We start from the raw sequence: 17,980 nt of genomic DNA, 5'->3' as shown, positions 1-17,980 counted from the left end.
AGTGCGGGTGAAAGCGACCACGTCACCAACACCAACGACAAGAAGGGCGGCAAGCACCGCTCCTCTGCTGGTGGCGACAGCTCTCATCGCCACCATCATCAAGATGGCAGTCGTGGTGATGCGACAACAAGCCGCCGTGCGTCAAACACCAGGGACGAACGCAAGCGCAATCCTTCTCAGGGCGGGTCAGCGCGAGAGAACGCAACAGCCAAGACAGCTCCATCCTCGTCATCGTTATCATCGAAGCACACTCCGTCGCAATCGCGGCACCAGGCACACGGAAAGGGCACGAGGAAGACAGCGCGCAGCACACGAGCACCACGATCGACACCAATGAGAAGCAGCAGTAACAACAGCGGCGCCAACAACGGCAGCACCAGCAATCGTCACAAGGGCAAGCAGACGCCCTCCCCCGCGAAAAGTAAGCAGGACCCGTACCAGTACATGAGAGACATGCGGCTGCCAAAAAAGACGGATTTGTCGCAACCAACGCGCTTGTGGCTTGAATCATATTCACTGGAGAGCCTGAAGCTGACGCTGCTACAGGTGCTGCAGCCGACCGTGGTGAAGCATTGCAGCGAATACGTCCACAGCATTGGGCGCACCGTCCACGCAAAGGTGGGCAGAGGTGGGGGCGGAGAGGAAGGTTGGAAGGGTGTGTGTGGAGAGGGAGGGAGAGAGCGAGACAGAGGTGGAAGTACACTTGTTCGTTCGGCAATTTGCACATGCTGTGTGCACAACACACATCAACATTACCACGCAATTCCCGTATGCACACTCCCTCCACTCACTCGCACATGCACACACACACACACATTCCTATCACGCTGCAGGCGCTGAGCGACGTGTTCAACTTCTACAAAGTGGAGGCAGACGGGGAGGTGCTGTTCGTCAATCCTGCCGCCGCCAACCTCAACTTGTATCTGGACAGGCTTGATGCTGTCGAGCAGGTGTACTGCAAGCGGTTCCTTGCGCACGCACGCACGCGCATGACAACAACACAGCGGCTGAGGATGGCGCGTGTTGCGCCGGCAGCGCGCATGGAGGTGGCGAGTACTCTGCTTGACGAGTGGTCACAGGCGATGCAGAGCAGCGACGAGCATGGTGACGGCAGCAAGAACGGTGGCGGTGATGGTGCGCATGCCAATGCTGCGATGGGTGATGGCAGCAACGGCAGCGGCACTGCTGTTGATGACAAGCGCAAGAGCAGTGTGCCCGCGCTCCAACTGTCTTCGTTCTCCTCAACACCGGCCAACAACAAGAGCACCGCCGATGAGGATGGGGATAGCGATGAGAGCAGGACAGTGCGCGGGATGCTGCTGCTGCGGCAAGAGCTTGATCGCGTCCACGACAACCGCCGCCGCACATACGCCCTCCTCAAGGACATGGCGGCGAACAAGAAGGATGCGAGCAGAGCAGAGGCGCAGACGCTGCCGATGCGCAGCAGCCTGTTCGACATGCTGGAGAATGCTGGCGTGACGGTGGACCCCAGCATCAGGCGCAGCGCACGCGACACAACAGCGAACGGAGAGGACATCCATTCTCATGATCACGATGATAATCTCGATGCCGTTGGCGATGGTGGTGGTCGTGGAGGTCCGTCCGACCGCCACCGCCGCCACCGCGCTGCTGGTGGGGCGCGGGGCGCGAGTGCACGTGCACGCCCGAGATCAGCCGGATTTCTGCAGCGGAAGGAGCAGGCGTCACGAACACGCGTAACGCGACGTGCACACACACGTGCGGGTGGCCGCAGCGGCGCCCGTGGTGCTGGCAGCAGTGGCGCTGTGCTGGATGATGTTGATGATGGTGGTGTGCGCAATGGTCATGCCGTGCAGGCGACACCAACACGACGCAAGGGCGACAGCATCAGCAAGAACACTGCCAAGAAGAATTCCACCAACACACAGAAGAGCACAACTAACACCAAGAGGAGCACCAAGTTCAACAACAACAGCAATAGCAGTAACAACAAGGCGCGCCGCCCGCGCACCACCACAGCGGTCACACCCAAGTCCACGTCGACGCCACCCGTGAATGCGTCTGCGCACCGCCACGTGCGCATACCGCGGTATCTGCGGGCAGGAGATGTGCAGCGCATGAAGCGAAGTGGTCGCGCAGGCTCGGGGCGCCATTGCAGTGGTGCTGGTAATCGTGATCATGATCTTCGCCGTGGTGGCGATCGTGCTCGTGGTGATGACGGTGATGGTGAAGAGGAGGGACGTCGCACGCGCGGGTGGAGCCTGCGCGACGACTTGGCGACAGCACTGCACTCGAGCGAAAGCTGGGACGAGGACGGTGACGTGTTTCAGCACATTGGTGAAGACGATGACATGTACGATGATGGCGACCTTGGCTACAATCGTGGTGCAGTCACTGATCATGATGATCATGATGATGATGATGATGATGATGATGGTGATGATGGCGGTGGTGGTGTTATGAGACCCATCAGCACCCATCACCGCCAGCGTCGCGCCCAACAGCTATCGCGACCTGGCACGCACGTCCTCGCCGTGGACGCGCAGGTGTGTAGGCAAGTGTGTGTATGTGTGTGTGTGTGTGTGTGTCTTGCCTGTGTGTCTGCCTGTGTGTCTGTACGTGCCCGCCTGGTGCCCTCGCTGACGTGCACTCGTCCACCGCTGTGCGTGTGTGTCTCTTTTCACCTTCAGAGCGGACGGCTGTTTGCGGCCAAAACTGCCGGTACCACTACAGCTGGCGACATTGCACTACACTTTGACGATGAGGAGCAGGAGGAGCTGGACGGGCTGGACGCGTCCCCAACGATTGTCCCTGTGCACGACGTGTATTTGCGGTGGACAAATTGTCCGGTGGCTGTCCGCAGAGGTGAGCACGCGACATGACATCCTTCACGTGCACGCTGAATGAACAGCCTTTGTTGTGTTTGTGGCTTGTCGTTTGCCTACCGTTTCTCATTGCGCCCACCTTCGCACTTACCCAACATGCCGCCGTGTATGGACGTGTGTCGCGGGGTACAGACAACCACGTGCTTGTGTGTGGGTGCGTGAAAGGCAACGAGTCTGCGTGGCTGCCTGGAACAGTTTCCGACACCACAACTTCACCGGATGGTGCTGCCTTTACCGTCATCGCCATCAACGGGTACGGGTGTACGGGTGTCTGTGTATCTGTGTCTGTGTCTCTGTCTCTGTCTGTGTGTGTGTGTGTGTGTCTGTCTGTCTGTCTGTCTCTCTGTCTGTCTGCTTGTTTGGTTGTCTGCCTGCCTGTCTGCCTGCCTGTCTGTCTGTCTGTGGCTGCTGGCTCTGCTGTCAGTCTCACTATCACGAACACGCAACCCCTCACGTCATGACACCCCCCCTCCTCCGCCTCGTCAAACACGATCAACAGTGTCCAAGTGCATCGCGCTCGCGATGAAATCGTGAAGATTTCGCGACGACAGCACGACCGTCTCCTCGCCCAGCACCAGTCAACACTCGACCAACACATCCACAAGCTCAGATCACAGCTGCAGGTGTGAGCACAGGTGCCTGGGCGCATGACTGCGCTTGCAGATGCATATGAGCACCTGTAGCGCCCACGATGCTGTGCCGTTGTCTCAACGAAATTGTGTTCACCCTCACACACTCACACACACACACACACAAGACACTCGCGCGCACACTCACTCGCACCCACGCACAACGCATGTGTTTCAGACTATTGAGCTGTTGGAGAGCAGTGCTGCGAAGACAGGCCGCCGTCAGAAGACAACGCGTGCAGGGACGCGTGCTGGTCGTGGTCGCGATGGTGAAGATGTGTGCGCCGTCGACCGAGAGCAGCCGGCATGGCGGGAGGAGTCGTGGGCCGAAGCAAACGCAAGTGAGAGCTTGTCGTCAGATGACGATGGTCGTGATGATGATGACGACGATGATGACGATGGTGGTGGTGACGATGGCTTGGGTGGCGATGTTGATGAACGCAGCACGCGCCCCGGTCGCAGTCACCAGGCACGTGGCTCCGTCGGCAAGACCGCCAGCACACAGACCCTGCAGTCTGACGTTGGGCCCGGTACACCTCCTGGCACCGTGCCCCAGGTGACTTGCCTTCATTGTACATGTGACATGTGAAAGAGGACACTGCTGACACTTTGTGTGTCTTGTTTGTTTGTGTCAGTCTGTGTATGTGTTTGTTTGTTTGTTTGCTTGTTTTGTGTGTTTGCTTGTTTTGTGTGTTTGTTTGTTTGTTTGTTTGTTTGTTTGTTTGTGTGTGTGTGTGTGTGTGTGTGTGTGTGTGTATGTGTGTGTGTCCATATTCATCTTTCCATTGCATCGGCGCCTTGCTGAATACCAACCTCATGATTGCGTGAATCTTTTTCTTTCACCAACTACCACCAGACCCCATTGCATCATCATCGCCTCGATACCGCCAGCAGCCCTGGCGCCATGACAGCGAGCTTCTTGGGCCACTCGCCAGGCCTTCAACAGGTGATGTCATGTGACGTGGTGTGACGTGGTGTGATGGGATGCTCGCCGTGCTCTTGTGTGCACCGATGCACTCTTCCGGAATTCCTCACCCAAACGAAACAACAGAACCTTACACAGATTCACATCTCCACTTCACTAACACATGTGTCCACGTGCAAATGCAGACGCTTGATTGGGACGTGCACGACTTGGGCGCGTCCCTGTATGGGGAGCAGCCATCGCCAGCCCTGACGCCGCAGCAGCAGCAACACCAGCATCAGGGCGTCCTGTCGGCAGTGCCTGCAAACATCTTTGTGACGGAACCAGCAACGCCTGGTCCAGCATCCACGAACAGAAGCGACAGTTCGCTCGCAACGCCCTCGCCGTCTGTGACCATGTCCACGCCCACCAACCTCCTGTCCATCCCGCACACAGGGAATGCTGCGCTCGCATACACGCCGTCGCCTGGCGACACGAACCAGAGCCTGACGTTTGGTGTTGCTGTTGAGATGGCAATTGAACGCACACTTGCCATTGTGTTTCCGCGCACGTTTGCCGCTGGGGGCGCTGATATGGCCATCAACCAGGTCTGTGATTCGATGGTGATGGTGGTGGTGGTGGCGGTGGTGGGAGGGGAGACTGACTTACCAAGTGTAAGGAGGAGCGCAACCCCGGTTTTTCTCCGGCTCACAATAGCACATGTGCCCTTGTGCATGCGCGTGTGCGTGCTATGTGTGTCGTGATTGCTACAGGCAATTGAAGCTGGAAACCGTGTCGTCATTTCCAGAGATTGCAAACTCACACGCGAGGTGTGTGTGTGTGTGTGTCTGTCTGTCTGCGTGTCTGTGTCTGTCTGTCTGTCTGTCTGTGTGCCTGTTTGTGTGTGTGCTGGTATGCTGTTGGAGTGAAAGCTCATATGATCCAATGCAACGCTTTGGTCAACAGGACGCACGCGAATTCTTTTGGGAATACCGTAGTCAGCACGGCGTGTATGACGCATTGGTGGAAGCATTATCCGAAGGCCCCTGTCACGTGGCAGTCCTCTCAGGCCCGGGCGTTATTGCATCATGGCGTCGCATGATTGGTGCGTGTCCCTCTGTGTGTGTGTGTGTGTGTGTGTGTCTGTCTGTCTGTCTGTCTGTCTCTGTGTGTGTGTGCGTGTGTGTGTGTGTGTGTCTGTGTGTCTGTGTGTGTCTGTGTGTGTGTCGCATCTCTTCGTCTGTATCTGTGTGGGTGCCCTTCCCACGTCTACTCTTTCGTATTCCCCGCCCACCCTCCTCACCCTCGACCTCACCGCTGCTTCCTCTTCCTTTGCAACAGGTGCGGACGTGAATGGCAACTCTGTGAACGCGCCACTGCTGCACGGAAGCCAGTCCGTCTTGCATGCTGAGCGGGAGATTGCCTTCTTCTTCGACCCAAAGGTCTGCCGCGCTGCGCCGTTGCACCCACACATTGTCTGTTTGTATCTGTGTGTGCGTGGATATGGCTGTGTGTGACTGTAGGTGTTTGACTGCATCTGAAACATGCACGCTGTCATTGCACCCTTTGTTTGTCTGTTTCCAAACCGTCGCGCCTTCCATTCACCATCACCACCACCACCACCAACAACAACAACAACAACAACAACAACAACAACAACAACAACAACAACAACAACAACAACAACAACAACAACAACAACAACAACAACAACAACAACGCTACTGTGTGCGCCTTTTATTCACGACAGGGCCCACCGCTTCGTGCTGGCGACCAGCAGCGAACCGTCGTCGTCTCGGATCACGATCGGGATGCACAGGCGTGCACGCGCGCGCTCGACCTTGTTGGCCAGGCTGTGCTTGCACGCTGGCATGAGGATGGCTGGTTCTACATCACGCTTCTTCGCGACTATCTTGGCGGCGGCGTCTACTGCGTGGAGGACGATCACATGCTCGTCGAAAGCGTGGTGCGTATTGTGTGTGCGCGCATGTGTGTCTGTGTGTTTGTGTGTCTGTGTCTGTGTCTGTGTGTGAGTGTGTGTGTGTGTGTGTGATGTTGCGTGAACATCGTGCACGTAACAACGTGATGTGGACGATACGCTGCTCTGAACTTCCCTTGTACATCCCATGCGCCTTTTTCTCCACTAATTCGTTCCCACACATGCACCACACACCACACACACACCTCACACCACGATTATGAACCAGGCGGACAACACGTTGATTTCACTGGACGACTGCGAGCGGCCGCGTGCTGCCGGGGCGAAGGTGCTGGCAGAGCACCCGCTCTTTGACGAGAGTTTCTGCCCCGGTGAAGTGCAGGTGGACAAGGATGGCGATCTTGCTGTCGTCTTCTATGACAATACCGGCATTCCCCTCTGCGACGTCACCGCTTACACGCTGCCAGATCAGGGGTGCGTGTTTGTGTGCGTGCGTGTGTGTCTGTGTGTCTGTGTGTCTGTGTGTGTATGTGTCTGTGTCTGTGTGGGTGTGTCTGTGTCTGTGTGGGTCTCTCTCTCTCTCTCTCTCTCTCTCTCTCTCTCTCTCTCTCTCTCTCTCTCTCTCTCTCTCTCTCTCTCTCTCTCTCTCTCTCTCTCTCTCTCTCTCTCTCTCTCTCTCTCTCTCTCTCTCTCTCTCTCTCTCTCTCTCTCTCTCTCTCTCTCTCTCTCTCTCTCTCTCTCTCTCTCTCTCTCTCTCTCTCTCTCTCTCTGTGTGTGTGTGTGTGTGTGTGTGTGTGGCCATCTATGTTTGTAAGTGCCCCACTTTGCACCCTGTTCCCTTGTTGTGTTGTCTCATACCTCCTGTTGTTGGTTGGTGTGCGTGATGCGGGTGCAGGTTGTACGAGAGCTTGTGCGCGTTCTGCAATGAGCGTGACAATGCGTGGGTGGGCATGCGTGTGGTGTGCCGCTATGACGAAGACAATTTGTACTACGAAGGAACCGTGCTCAGTCGTCTCTCACGCAGCGGCCGCTGGTTCAAGATCTCGCTCGACGACGGTCATGTTGTCCGCGCGCAGGTGCTGCTCTCTCGCTTGTTGTTGCTGCTGGTGGCTGCCATTGACACTGGCGTTCTGTTTGTCGGGACTGTTTGTGTTCGCGTCTGTTTATTTTTGTTTGTGTGTGTGTGTGTGTGTGTGTGTTCGAAATTCGTACTCACGTTCGATTTTGCTTTCCACAACGACATCGACAATAGGAGCCGCGCCATATGCTTGCGCACTCGCGCGATGGCGAAGGGGAGCACGTGCTTCGAGCAGGGGACCACGCCATTGCTCTCCACTACCACGGCGAGCCTGGCGACCCTTACGAACACAGCATCTTCGGCCCAGCAAAGGTACACACGCGCGCATGTACGACCACGTTGTCGAAGGCATGCGAAGAAAGCACAAAGAGCGGGAGAGGCATGGCTGCTCGTTTGCATGCTGGGTGTGGCGTGCTCTTGTGTGCACGAACGCCCACCACACCATTGCCTTCCTGCATGCATCTTACTCATGTGCGCGCGTGTGTGTGTGTGTGTGTGATAGGTGTTGGCGAGCACGCTGCATGCGATTACGGTCCGGTTTTGGGACGGCAAGAAGTGCCAGCTGCGACGGAGCCAGTGCTATTTCGTATCAAAGCAGTACTACCAGGCGGCGTGTGAGGCGCTGGATGAATGATCGTGTGTATTTGTGTGTATGCACGTATGTGTGCATGTGTATGTGTGTGCACGTATGTGTGCATGTGTATGTGTGTGCACGTATGTGTGTATGTGTATGTGTGTGCACGTATGTGTGTATGTGTATGTGTGTGTTTGTGTGTGTGTGTGTGTGTCCTTTTTGTGTTTCTACACATCCCCTTGCCTGTACGTCAGCTTGTGTTATATCTATGCTGTGTCTGCAACCAATAGTGCACGTTGTCTGCTGCAGCTGTCTTGCGCTTTTATTATTTCGTTTGCATGATGTTAGAGTAAAGCGACATGTGACCGCAGCACCCGCACCATCAACACCACCTTCACCACCAACATCACCATCACGGTCATGCAGCACTCGCAGCGATGTTTGCCAGCGCACGTGCGTATTGAGTGCGCGTCCATGAGTTGGCAATGGCATGGCACTGCCGCTGTCGTTCGTGCTTCTCTGCATCGGGCAGCGCGAGAAATGCACGGATGCGGGCAGCGCACGCTTGTGGGTTGGTGACGTCGCATAACAGCAGCGGGAGCGAACCAGGTATCGACGGCATCGAGGAAGAGGGTGCACATGCAAGCGTTGATGTCTCGACAACGCCCACCAGGGCCGTGTCTGTGTCAGGTCTGTTTGTTGTTGTGGTTGCGGATGCCTCGGCGTGGTGTGTGTGGCGTTGGCTGGTGAGGGCTGCGGCGGTGGTACGAAACAGATCCACAGCGCCAACGGTGCCATCATCCGACACGAGCGACACTGCACCGCAAGCCGCCGCCTCCACGATTGTCATGCCAAAGGCGTCATGCAGGGACGGGTGCACGTTGATCACAGTCTCGCGGAAGAGTTGTTGGAGTGCACGGGCGTCCAGGAACCTGTTGATGACTTGGCAGTTTGGACTGGTGGACCGAAGCGCCTGTCGCACGGCGGTTGCGTAATCGGCATCAGCGACGGCACCACAGAGCGTGGGAACGATGTTGTGCCGGCGCAGGTCCTCGCGCAAATGTGCCACCATCTCAGCAAACCGCATTGCCCCCTTCTCTGGGGACAGCCGCACGCAACACAGCAGCCGGCGCACGTGTGGTGCCGACTGAGGTTGCCGGGACTCCCCGTTGTTGGTGGTGGTAGTTTTGATGGTGCTGGTGGCAGGTGCACTTGTGCTGGTGCTGGTGCTGGTGCTCGCTGGTGTTGTTGTCGCCATTTGATCCGTACACCGGCTGTCTACAATGCTGCTTGTGACAGTCGTAGCTGGCTCAGGCAAGTGTGCAAACTCGTGGCGAAGCGGTGGGTACAGCACGTGGATGTGGCGGCCTGGGTGCTGGGACACTGATGGCTCCTGTGTCGCTGACGAGGTTCTTGTGTGACGCAGCCGCTGCAAAGCGAGTTTGTCTGCGCAGGACAGGCATATGGTCTTTGGTGCCAGCTCAAGACTCGCCTGTGATAAGAGGGCGCACATGTGACACATGCGGTTGTGCTGGCAACAACAAGGAGAGGCATCGTCTGTTTTCAACCACAGACACATGTCCATGTGCGCAAGCACGTGAACACAGCACACACAGACACACGCATGCACGTACACACAAGAAGTGTACCAACATACCCGCTCATGTTTGATGTAAAAGGCCTCGTCATCCGGGTGTTCGTGGAGTTCTGTGCTTGCTGCGAACGTGCGAAAGCACAAGAATGTCCAATTGTGAAACGGCAGCTGCCGCACGGTTGCCAGTGTCGTCCAATCCACAAACAGGCCTGTCGCAGTGTGCGTGTGTGTGTGTGTGTGTGTGTGTGTGTGTGTGTGTGTGTGTGTGTGTGTGTGTGTGCGTGTGTGTGTGTGTTTGTTTGTGTGTTGGATGCTTGTTTGTGTGTTGGATGCTTGTTTGTGTGTTGGATGTGTGTGTGTGTGTGTTGGATGTGTGTTGGATGTGTGTTGGATGTGTGTTCGCTTGCTGTGCAGAAAGTGCGTCGCTTGGTGAGAAACAACCTCAGACAAGGGGCGGTGAGTCGCTGAGACAACGTACAGGTGGTGGGGCTGAAGGCCTTGATGCGTTCAATCACATGCGGTGTGACTCCATGCGCCATCTCTTCCCAGTGGCCATACCGGTCCAACCGCCGCCACCTGCAGGCACATGTTCGGCAAGTCAGAGGTGATGAGCAGCAGGGAGAGGCTGGTGACACAAACGAGTTTGGTGCGTTGGAGTGCTTGCGTACCATTCCATTACACGACATCACACAGGCACGGAGACGCCTGCACGCTTACGCTTACGTTGTCACGGGGATGGTCACCACGTGTGTTGCTCCATGACAGGGAAAAGTGGTGGGTGGGTCAGCGTCCTTTGGACGGGCGCACAGCACGAACACACTGTGACCAATGGAGTGCAGCCCTTCGCACAACGACCTAATGTTTGTGTGTGTGTGTGTGTGTGTGTGTGTGTGTGTGTGTGTGTGTGTGTGTGTGTGTGTGTGTGTGTGTGTGTGTGTGTGTGAGGGAGCCAACATCGCTGTGTGTGGAATCTGCTTGTGTGTCGTAGTCCTCTCCCCAAACCTACACTCCCCCCCCCCCACCCCATCTCCTTCCAGCTCTTCACCCTCCTCGCCAGCACCTCGAAAGACGTACCGACTCAGCACCCCATTCCCGCTGAAGATGGGATCAACAAACTCGGCCGTCACCACCAACACCCGCAGCCGCTCACAAGCGCTCATCTCTGGTTCGTGCTGGTTCCTTTCTCGTTCTCCTTGAAAGTCCTACATCAAATTAGAACGCGATTTACTTTGCCATGCACGACAAGGAAAGCCACTCACACTTACACTCACAAACCCAAACAGCCTCATTCAGTATGCACAGCTGCGTGTCTTCTACTTCTTCTTTCTTCTTCATTAACATGATCATGCTGGTGGAGGTGGTGGCGAAGAGGCAGGGTAAGCTATGCTGGGAAAGGATGTGTTGAAAGCACGAGCGCTGTTATGGTTGTTGTAGTGGTCGCTTCCTCCGCCTCGCTGATGATGTTGTTGTGAGTGGTGCCGCCTTCCGGCTCTATTGCTGTTGCGGGCTGCTCCCCCATTCACGCCAGCGGCACCATGCGAAGGGGAGCGGGAGGATCCCGCTTGCTTCTTCGGCTGCGACAGCGCCTTTTCCAGCTTCCTCCACAACTGCATGTGTGAGTGTGTGACTGGTGAGCCATGTGGGAAACACATACAAGCATACAGACATACATACAAAGCAATTGAAAGAGGCAACACGCATGATAACCTGTGCTTCTCTCGTGCGTGCAAGTTGTGCTTCCCTCTTCCCTCCCCAGCGCTTTCCCGCACACGATCATGACCACGCAGTACCTGCTCCCGATGCTGTCTCTTCTGCTGCCTTCGCATGGCTAGCTGTGAGTGTGACATGGCCTGAAGCTGACTCTCCAACTCCCTGACACGCTGTCGCAATCGCGCCTTTTCCTCAACCTGGTCCCGTAATGACTCCATCTGCACCTGCACCACGGCAAGCTCTGTAACACGCCCAGCACAAGCAAGCGAAGGCAGCAAGCAAGGCGTCAGCATTGCGGGTGCTGACTGGATAATGACCTCTCGGCAACGATGAGCGTGATGTAGTCTGAAGGCACCAGCCCTCACGTGCCTAACAAGCCGAAATGCACACAAACAGACAGACAAAGCTAATGCCAGCAAGGCGAGGGTAATAGCCTCTCGCACGCAATGGCAACAGATCCTCTCGCCCCTCACCCAACACACACACACACACACATGGCACGCACGTTGGTCCCGTTGCGTAAGCTGCTTCTCCAGTTTGGCGTTGATCTGTTGTAAGAGAGGGTAGCCGTTCGTGCAGTGCATAGAGGGGGGGGGGGATTGATGAGTCCGAACAAGGGAACACGAAGACTGGAGGAGAACGGGGAGAGCAAGGAGGAGGGTGTATTCACAGCACACGGCAGTGGGAGGAAGCGCCCAGCCCTCACCAGTCAACCAGTCAACCAGTCAACTACCAGTCAACCAGTCAACCGCGCATCTGGACATAGATACACACACACACACAATCACATACGTTCACAAACACACACACACATACACACACCATCACATACATGCACGTACATTCACAAACATACACACACGCACGCATGCACGCACGCACACACACACGCACGCACGCACATACACACACATACACATTCACACACAGACACACACATGCATGCGCACACATGCACAAGGCGGCACGACCTCTCGTAAGCGGGCCAGCTCCTTGACGTCCACGCGGGCTTGGATGGGATCTGTGGTCTTGGACGAGCGTGGTGAGCCCGAGGTGCGTGACCGTGACATGGTGGATGCAGACGTCATGGCTGTTGATCGAGTGCCAGTCCCAGCAAACCCGCCACTCAAGTCTGTTCTTCGCAACCGCGACTGCGTCGTCAGCTGCTGTTGTTGCTGTGTAGCTTTCCTGTCGCACGGTTGGCAGCAGGAAGATGAGGGAGATGGGGGCATGAGCGTAATGTGCTGGTGAGAAACGAAGGATGTGGATGACGGTGGAAAGACGTGAACTGCCTTGCAAGAAACACGACCGCGAAGCAAGCCAACGAGGTGACATGCACGGTGACTCGGGCACGCACATGCCCTACATCCATCCACACACGCTACAAACCACACACACACACACTCATTCACACACACACACATACACACATGAGCAAATCGGCGTACCGTTTTTGAAGGGACGCGGCATCAAGCTGAGTCTGCAGCGTTGCAATGCGCTTCTTCAGACTCGAAGTGTGATCCTCCAAATACTGTACCCGTTGTTTATGAAGCAGTGCACGCTTCACCGTGGCTTCCAAGTGATCTGCAGCCAATCAAGACACAGGCATGAGGCAGTCGTTAAAACCATCGTGCAGAGCTGCTGGCAACAGCACGACGATGTTAAACCTAAACAGAGGAAACAGAACTGCATTTGCAGATGAATGACTGTAGCACTGAGAAATAGAAGGGATGATGATGATGGCCAACGCCAACATCAACATCTCAATGCCAACACGGACGCCAACGCAGTAAGCACGTACCAGCCAATGCGTCCACTTCCTTGCGCGAGTCCCACGTCTTGCGGCGCTCCGTTGCAAGCTCCAGCTCCAGCTCAAGCGACTGCTGCAAGCAAGCAAGGCACGACTCCCTATCAACCACGGGAAAGCGCAAACAGCATGAATAGTGTGTGAATAGTGTGTTGGGGTGTGGATGAGAGGAGGCAGAGGCAACAACAAGCAGGGAAGAGAAGAGAAGAGAAGAGAAAGAGAAACGTTCTTTCTAGTTTTCTATCTTTCCAACACGCTAGCAAGCTGGCAAGGCTCAGCAACCCCACCACGCAAGTGAGTACACTGCATGTGGGCAGCCGCATGCAAGTGCACAAGCTGCATGTGCTGCTGACCTCATGGTTTCCCAACAGCCCTCAGGACAGGCGCTTTCAATCTCCGCGTACAAGTCGCGAATCATGCCTGCAAGCACGCCACCTTCCGAGTTTGAGGTCAGCATCGCAGCTGCGGTGTCTGCCTCGCTGTCTTCAACATCCCCGTTTTCCTGTTGCCACGTCGGCGTTTCAGCTGGTGCGCTCTTCTCTCGCGTCCCCATGATGGTGCTGGCTGGATGTTGATGTTGTTGTTTGTGTTGTTGGGGTGTTGTTCTGTTTGTGTTGTGGTGGGGCTTTGGTTGGTTGGTAATGACGATTATGGACGATATTAGACACTTTTCGTCATCCGCCAGCAACTCGAACAACGATGATGAAGCTGCTGACGTGCACTGCTGTGGTGTTGGTGCTGGTGGCTGTGGCTGTCTTTGGCCACGGTGCAACCGCTGCCCCGTCCTTCCGAGGAGCAAAGCCACAAGGTCTGCGTGCGTGTGTACGTGTGTATGTGTGTGTGTATGTGTACGTGTATGTACGTGTGCGTGTGTGCGTGTGTGTGCGTGTGCGTGTGTGTGTGTGTGTGTGCGTGTGTGCGTGTATGTGTGTATGTGTGCGTGTGCATGTGTGTGTGCATGTGTGTGTGTGTGTCTCGCTCATGTACCTGGTTTATTCCCATTTACACGCCCGCACAGACACACACACTCTCTCTCACACGTACTCACACCCTCACACGTAATCTCTCACACACAACACACACAAACACACATGCGTGCACGCCCCACGCTAGACCTCCACCGCTATGAAGATGCAAAGGACAAATTCACGTGCTTTGACGGAAGCGCCAGCATCCCTGTCACGGCCATCAACGATGACTTCTGCGACTGCGCCGACGGCAGTGACGAGCCAGGTGCATTCCTTCCCCCCCCCCCAGCACGCACACACGCACATGTCTAGTGTCCCTTTGAGTGCGCGTCCACATGCTCACCTCCCCAACTCACTCACTCACACACACACATACGCACACTTACACACACACGCACACACGCTGGCAGGGACGTCTGCCTGCTCCAACGGCCAGTTCTACTGCGCCAACAAGCTGCACACGCCGCTCTTGCTTCGGTCGACGCGCGTGAACGATGGTGTCTGTGACTGCTGCGATGGAACAGATGAGTACAACGGCCTGATCCTGTGCGAGAACACCTGTGAAGAGGCTGGCCGTGCCGCCCGAGAGGAGGCAGAGCGCATGCGCCGTGTACAACGCGAAGGCTTTGCTCAGAAGCAGACACTCATCCAGCAAGGGCAACAAGCCAAGCAGGTGTGTGTGTGTGTGTGTTTGTAGAATGGGGGGGGGGTATGCTTACGTGTCGTCTGTGTGTGTGCGCGCGTCTGTCTGTCTGTGTATCTATGCTGTTGTGCGCGCGCCTGTGTCTGTGCGTACCTGCGGTTCCACGATCTAGTGCATCTTTTGTGCCACAGGAAGGTTGTGCAGACGACGTTGCATGTCGACGGCGTCCGCTCTGTCGGAATGCTCCGTGGCATCAAGTGTTCGCAAACACGCCTGACGCGTGTTGTTGAATGGTGGCTCTTTGCACACAGGAGAAAGCCGCGCGCAAGGCGCAGCTGGAGCAGGAGGTGGAGGAGGTTGCCCGCAAGGTGGATGACCTTGAGCAGAAGAAGATGGACGTGGAGACCCCAGAGCGGGAGGCCAAGGAGAAGTTTGATGCCACCTGGAAAGGTCTGCATGCGTGTGTGTGTTTGGGTGTGCTCTGTTTGTCTGTTTGTGTGTGTCTGTGTGTCTGTGTGCTTGCTGTAGGGGTGAATGTAGCGTGTGTGCTTGTCTCGTGTGTGTATGTGTGAGTGTGTTTGTCTATCTCTGTCGTGTGCCACACTTTGTCCGCCTACCCTCCTGTCCCCTTTCATGCCCACGCTTGTCACTGCTGTGCGTGATGAGACTCGCCCATTCCCATGTACCATCCTCCGCGTTGCAGAGACCGTGGCTGCCCAGGCAAACCGCGCCAAGCGCTGGCTCTTTGATCTCCTCGACATCAACAAGGACGCCGTTATCACCCTCGAGGAAGCAAAGCAGGTACGACGTGTGCTCCCGTGTGTGTCTGATTCATGACATCTCACACACTCCGCAACACACACTCTCACACACAAGCACAAACACACACCCTCTCTCTCACTTACACACACACACACACACAAACACACACACACACACACACACACACACACTCTCTCTCTCTCTCTCTCTCTCTCTCTCTCTCTCTCTCTTGCACACATGTACACCTGCAGCACCCCGAGTTTGATGAGGACAAGGACGGTGCCGTGTCGGAGGAGGAGCTCATGTCTGTGTTTGACGACGACGACGACAGCGCGCTGAGCGACGAAGAGGCGCAGGTGACCTTTGAGTTCTTCACGGAGAGCATCTACCCCGACATCAAGTCTCGCTTTTCGGAGCGGGAGGGCGCAGTGAAGGAGCACACGGACGCAGACAAGCCCCCATATGACGAGGACATCCAAGCCCTCATCTCAGGTTCACACAAGGCCGCCTGCCTGCTTGTGTTCGTGTATGTGTGTGCCTGTGCGTTTTGTTGTGTGTGTTGTGTGCGTTGTGTTGTGTGTGTTGTGTGCGTTTTGTTGTGTGTGTTGTGTGCATTTTGTTGTGTTGTGTGCGAACGCGTGCACGTGCGCGTTTCGTGTGTGAGCATCTACCACAACATGCATGTCTACTGCTCAAGAAATGCATAGCAAGCTCATGCACGTGCCCTTGCCCTTAATTCGCAACATCCCCCCCCACCACTCCTTTTCGCAACTGCCGCTGTTGTTTAGCTGCCGAGGAGGCGCGCCAGGCGTTCACGGCGGCGGAGAACCAGCGCCTGGACCTCCAGCGCGAGCTAGAGACAATCGAGAAGCACCTTGGCGTACGTAGCAGGCCGGTTGAGGGGGATGGATGGTGCGAACGTGTGTGTGTGCGTGTGTGTGGGTGGGTGGGTGGGTATCTGTGCGTCTGTGTGAAGGATGCATGCATGTGATGAGTGTGGCATGCGTTTCCACGCGCAAGAATCACCAGTTCATTGCCGTGCCAATGTCCACCTCCTCTTTGGGTTTGCAGTTTGATGTCGGGCACCACAGCGAGTTCTTCCCTTTGCTTGAGGAGTGCTTCGACATTGTGGATCGCGAGTGAGTGCATGGTCCTGCATGAGCCTGCTTGTGCACATTGAGAGAGAGTGTGTGTGTGTGTGTGCGCGCGCGCGTGTGTGTGTACATGTGCGTGCGTGTGTGTGTGTGTGTGTACATGTGCGTGCGTGTGTGCGTGTGTGCGTGTGTGCTTTTGTATTTCCCTGCTTGCGTTCCTACGCTCCCTTTCTCTTACTTCGCCCGCGTGTGTGCTTTCGTTGCTGCCACCCAACATAACCTTCACACACACACACACACACACACACACACCCACACACACACACTGACATGTGTCTGTCCTGCCTCCTCTGAACAGGTACCGGTACAAGCTCTGCATGTTCGATCGCGTGACACAGGAGCCGAAGAACGGCGGCCGCTCCACCAGCCTTGGGTAACCCCCCCCGGACGCACTTGTTTGTTTGCCTGTGAATTTTGTCTGTCTGTGCGTCTTTCTATCTGTATGTCTACCTGTCTCGTGTGCTGTGTACCCATCTCTGTCTTCGCGCGTGCGTTTGTGTGTTGACCTGTGATAGCGGCTGCGTGTGCGCTCAACATCCTCGAACACCCTCAACCTCACCGCATCTCCCGCCCGGCCCTCTCTCCTCTTTGGCCTGGTTGCACGCTTAAGGTCATGGCAAGGATGGGAGACGGAAGCAGGGCAGCCCAACTATTCGCAGGCGACGTTTGCCCACGGCGAAAAGTGCTGGAACGGCCCAGAACGATCTACACAGGTGGGTTGCATAGCGCCCGCACACAGTCTTGCCTGGCAACACGCCCGTACATGCATGCTTACTTCTCTCGGCCCCATGCTCATTTGCACAAACACGCCACACACGCGCGCACACAGGTGATGTTCGTTTGTGGAACAGAGACCAAGGTGGTTGAAGTTGGTGAGCCGAACCGCTGCGAGTATATGATGCGGTAAGTCGTCCTTGTGGCATGCGCAACACTCATCCTCGAGTGTCAGTCATTACCATCCTGTGATAATATTTCACGTGGTGCTCCTTCAAATTTTTCCCGCTCTTGGATTATTTGTTTTGTTTTTACTTGGCCCGCACGCGCAGCTTCTCCCACTTGCCACAGCACTCGAGCCAGCAGATGAAGCTTTCCTCTCACTCACATCCTTCCCATTGGCCACACACACGCACACACACACACATGCACACCACAACCCACACAACCCAATTAACAACGATCATCGACCGATCAATCGATTGCCCTGCACGTCCTTGTGGCCACGCCACGTCGACGAAGGGTTGAGACGCCTGCGGCCTGTGCTGCTCCCACGTCAGAAGGCGAGGAGGGGCGCCAGCACGACGAGCTGTGATGACTTCTGTTGGCGTGACAGTAAAATTTCGATTTCGCGCTCGTA

General features: G+C 55.9%; 3 protein-coding genes across 3 annotated transcripts in view; 2 read left to right on the top strand and 1 right to left on the bottom strand.

Annotated features, from left to right (window-relative positions):
- The window catches only part of PTSG_11678 (uncharacterized protein), a gene marked incomplete at its 3' end in the record, with an annotated part of 13,596 nt that extends 5,548 nt beyond the window's left edge, over window positions 1-8,048 (top strand). The window contains exons 12-26 of the mRNA XM_004998468.1: window positions 1-618; window positions 834-2,525; window positions 2,670-2,844; window positions 3,030-3,117; window positions 3,364-3,487; window positions 3,672-4,049; window positions 4,350-4,439; window positions 4,604-5,005; window positions 5,364-5,502; window positions 5,739-5,839; window positions 6,175-6,363; window positions 6,605-6,810; window positions 7,232-7,412; window positions 7,589-7,726; window positions 7,917-8,048. The exon at window positions 1-618 is cut by the window's left edge and continues 1,221 nt beyond it. Coding sequence (XP_004998525.1) covers window positions 1-618; window positions 834-2,525; window positions 2,670-2,844; window positions 3,030-3,117; window positions 3,364-3,487; window positions 3,672-4,049; window positions 4,350-4,439; window positions 4,604-5,005; window positions 5,364-5,502; window positions 5,739-5,839; window positions 6,175-6,363; window positions 6,605-6,810; window positions 7,232-7,412; window positions 7,589-7,726; window positions 7,917-8,048 — 4,653 coding nt within the window. The remainder of the gene's footprint in view (window positions 619-833; window positions 2,526-2,669; window positions 2,845-3,029; window positions 3,118-3,363; window positions 3,488-3,671; window positions 4,050-4,349; window positions 4,440-4,603; window positions 5,006-5,363; window positions 5,503-5,738; window positions 5,840-6,174; window positions 6,364-6,604; window positions 6,811-7,231; window positions 7,413-7,588; window positions 7,727-7,916) is intronic.
- Window positions 8,049-8,406: 358 nt separating this feature from the next.
- Window positions 8,407-13,652, bottom strand: PTSG_01049 (uncharacterized protein; the record flags this gene model as incomplete). Its single annotated transcript, XM_004998467.1, has 11 exons — window positions 8,407-9,480; window positions 9,646-9,791; window positions 10,061-10,158; window positions 10,306-10,437; window positions 10,657-10,784; window positions 11,373-11,533; window positions 11,798-11,840; window positions 12,264-12,480; window positions 12,741-12,876; window positions 13,094-13,200; window positions 13,453-13,652. 11 exons carry the CDS (start codon window positions 13,650-13,652, stop codon window positions 8,407-8,409), a joined length of 2,442 nt encoding a protein of 813 aa, XP_004998524.1.
- Window positions 13,653-13,777: 125 nt separating this feature from the next.
- PTSG_01048 (uncharacterized protein) lies at window positions 13,778-17,974 on the top strand. Its single transcript, XM_004998466.1, has 12 exons — window positions 13,778-13,907; window positions 14,213-14,332; window positions 14,478-14,740; window positions 15,022-15,160; window positions 15,414-15,511; window positions 15,724-15,964; window positions 16,261-16,352; window positions 16,544-16,611; window positions 16,925-16,999; window positions 17,237-17,339; window positions 17,456-17,529; window positions 17,863-17,974. The coding sequence occupies exons 1-12, from the start codon at window positions 13,799-13,801 to the stop codon at window positions 17,933-17,935; spliced, it is 1,455 nt and encodes a 484-aa protein (XP_004998523.1). The 5' UTR covers window positions 13,778-13,798; the 3' UTR covers window positions 17,936-17,974.
- The last annotated feature ends 6 nt before the right edge of the window (window positions 17,975-17,980 follow it).

The sequence above is a fragment of the Salpingoeca rosetta genome (genome assembly GCF_000188695.1).
Source record: "Salpingoeca rosetta unplaced genomic scaffold supercont1.2, whole genome shotgun sequence".
Classification (NCBI taxonomy): Eukaryota; class Choanoflagellata; order Craspedida; family Salpingoecidae; genus Salpingoeca; species Salpingoeca rosetta.
Note: the sequence above shows the minus strand (reverse complement) of the source record. Positions and strands in the feature narration are given on the sequence as shown.

What these genes read in the sequence shown, in the direction of transcription:
- PTSG_01048 (XM_004998466.1), top strand. Translation starts at nt 13,799, where the DNA reads ATGATGAAGCTGCTGACGTGCACTGCTGTGGTGTTGGTGCTGGTGGCT. An exon ending in AAGGGCAACAAGCCAAGCAG is followed by an intron (nt 14,741 to 15,021) that starts GTGTGTGTGTGT and finishes CTTTGCACACAG; the next exon opens with GAGAAAGCCGCGCGCAAGGC. An exon ending in CAATCGAGAAGCACCTTGGC is followed by an intron (nt 16,353 to 16,543) that starts GTACGTAGCAGG and finishes TTGGGTTTGCAG; the next exon opens with TTTGATGTCGGGCACCACAG.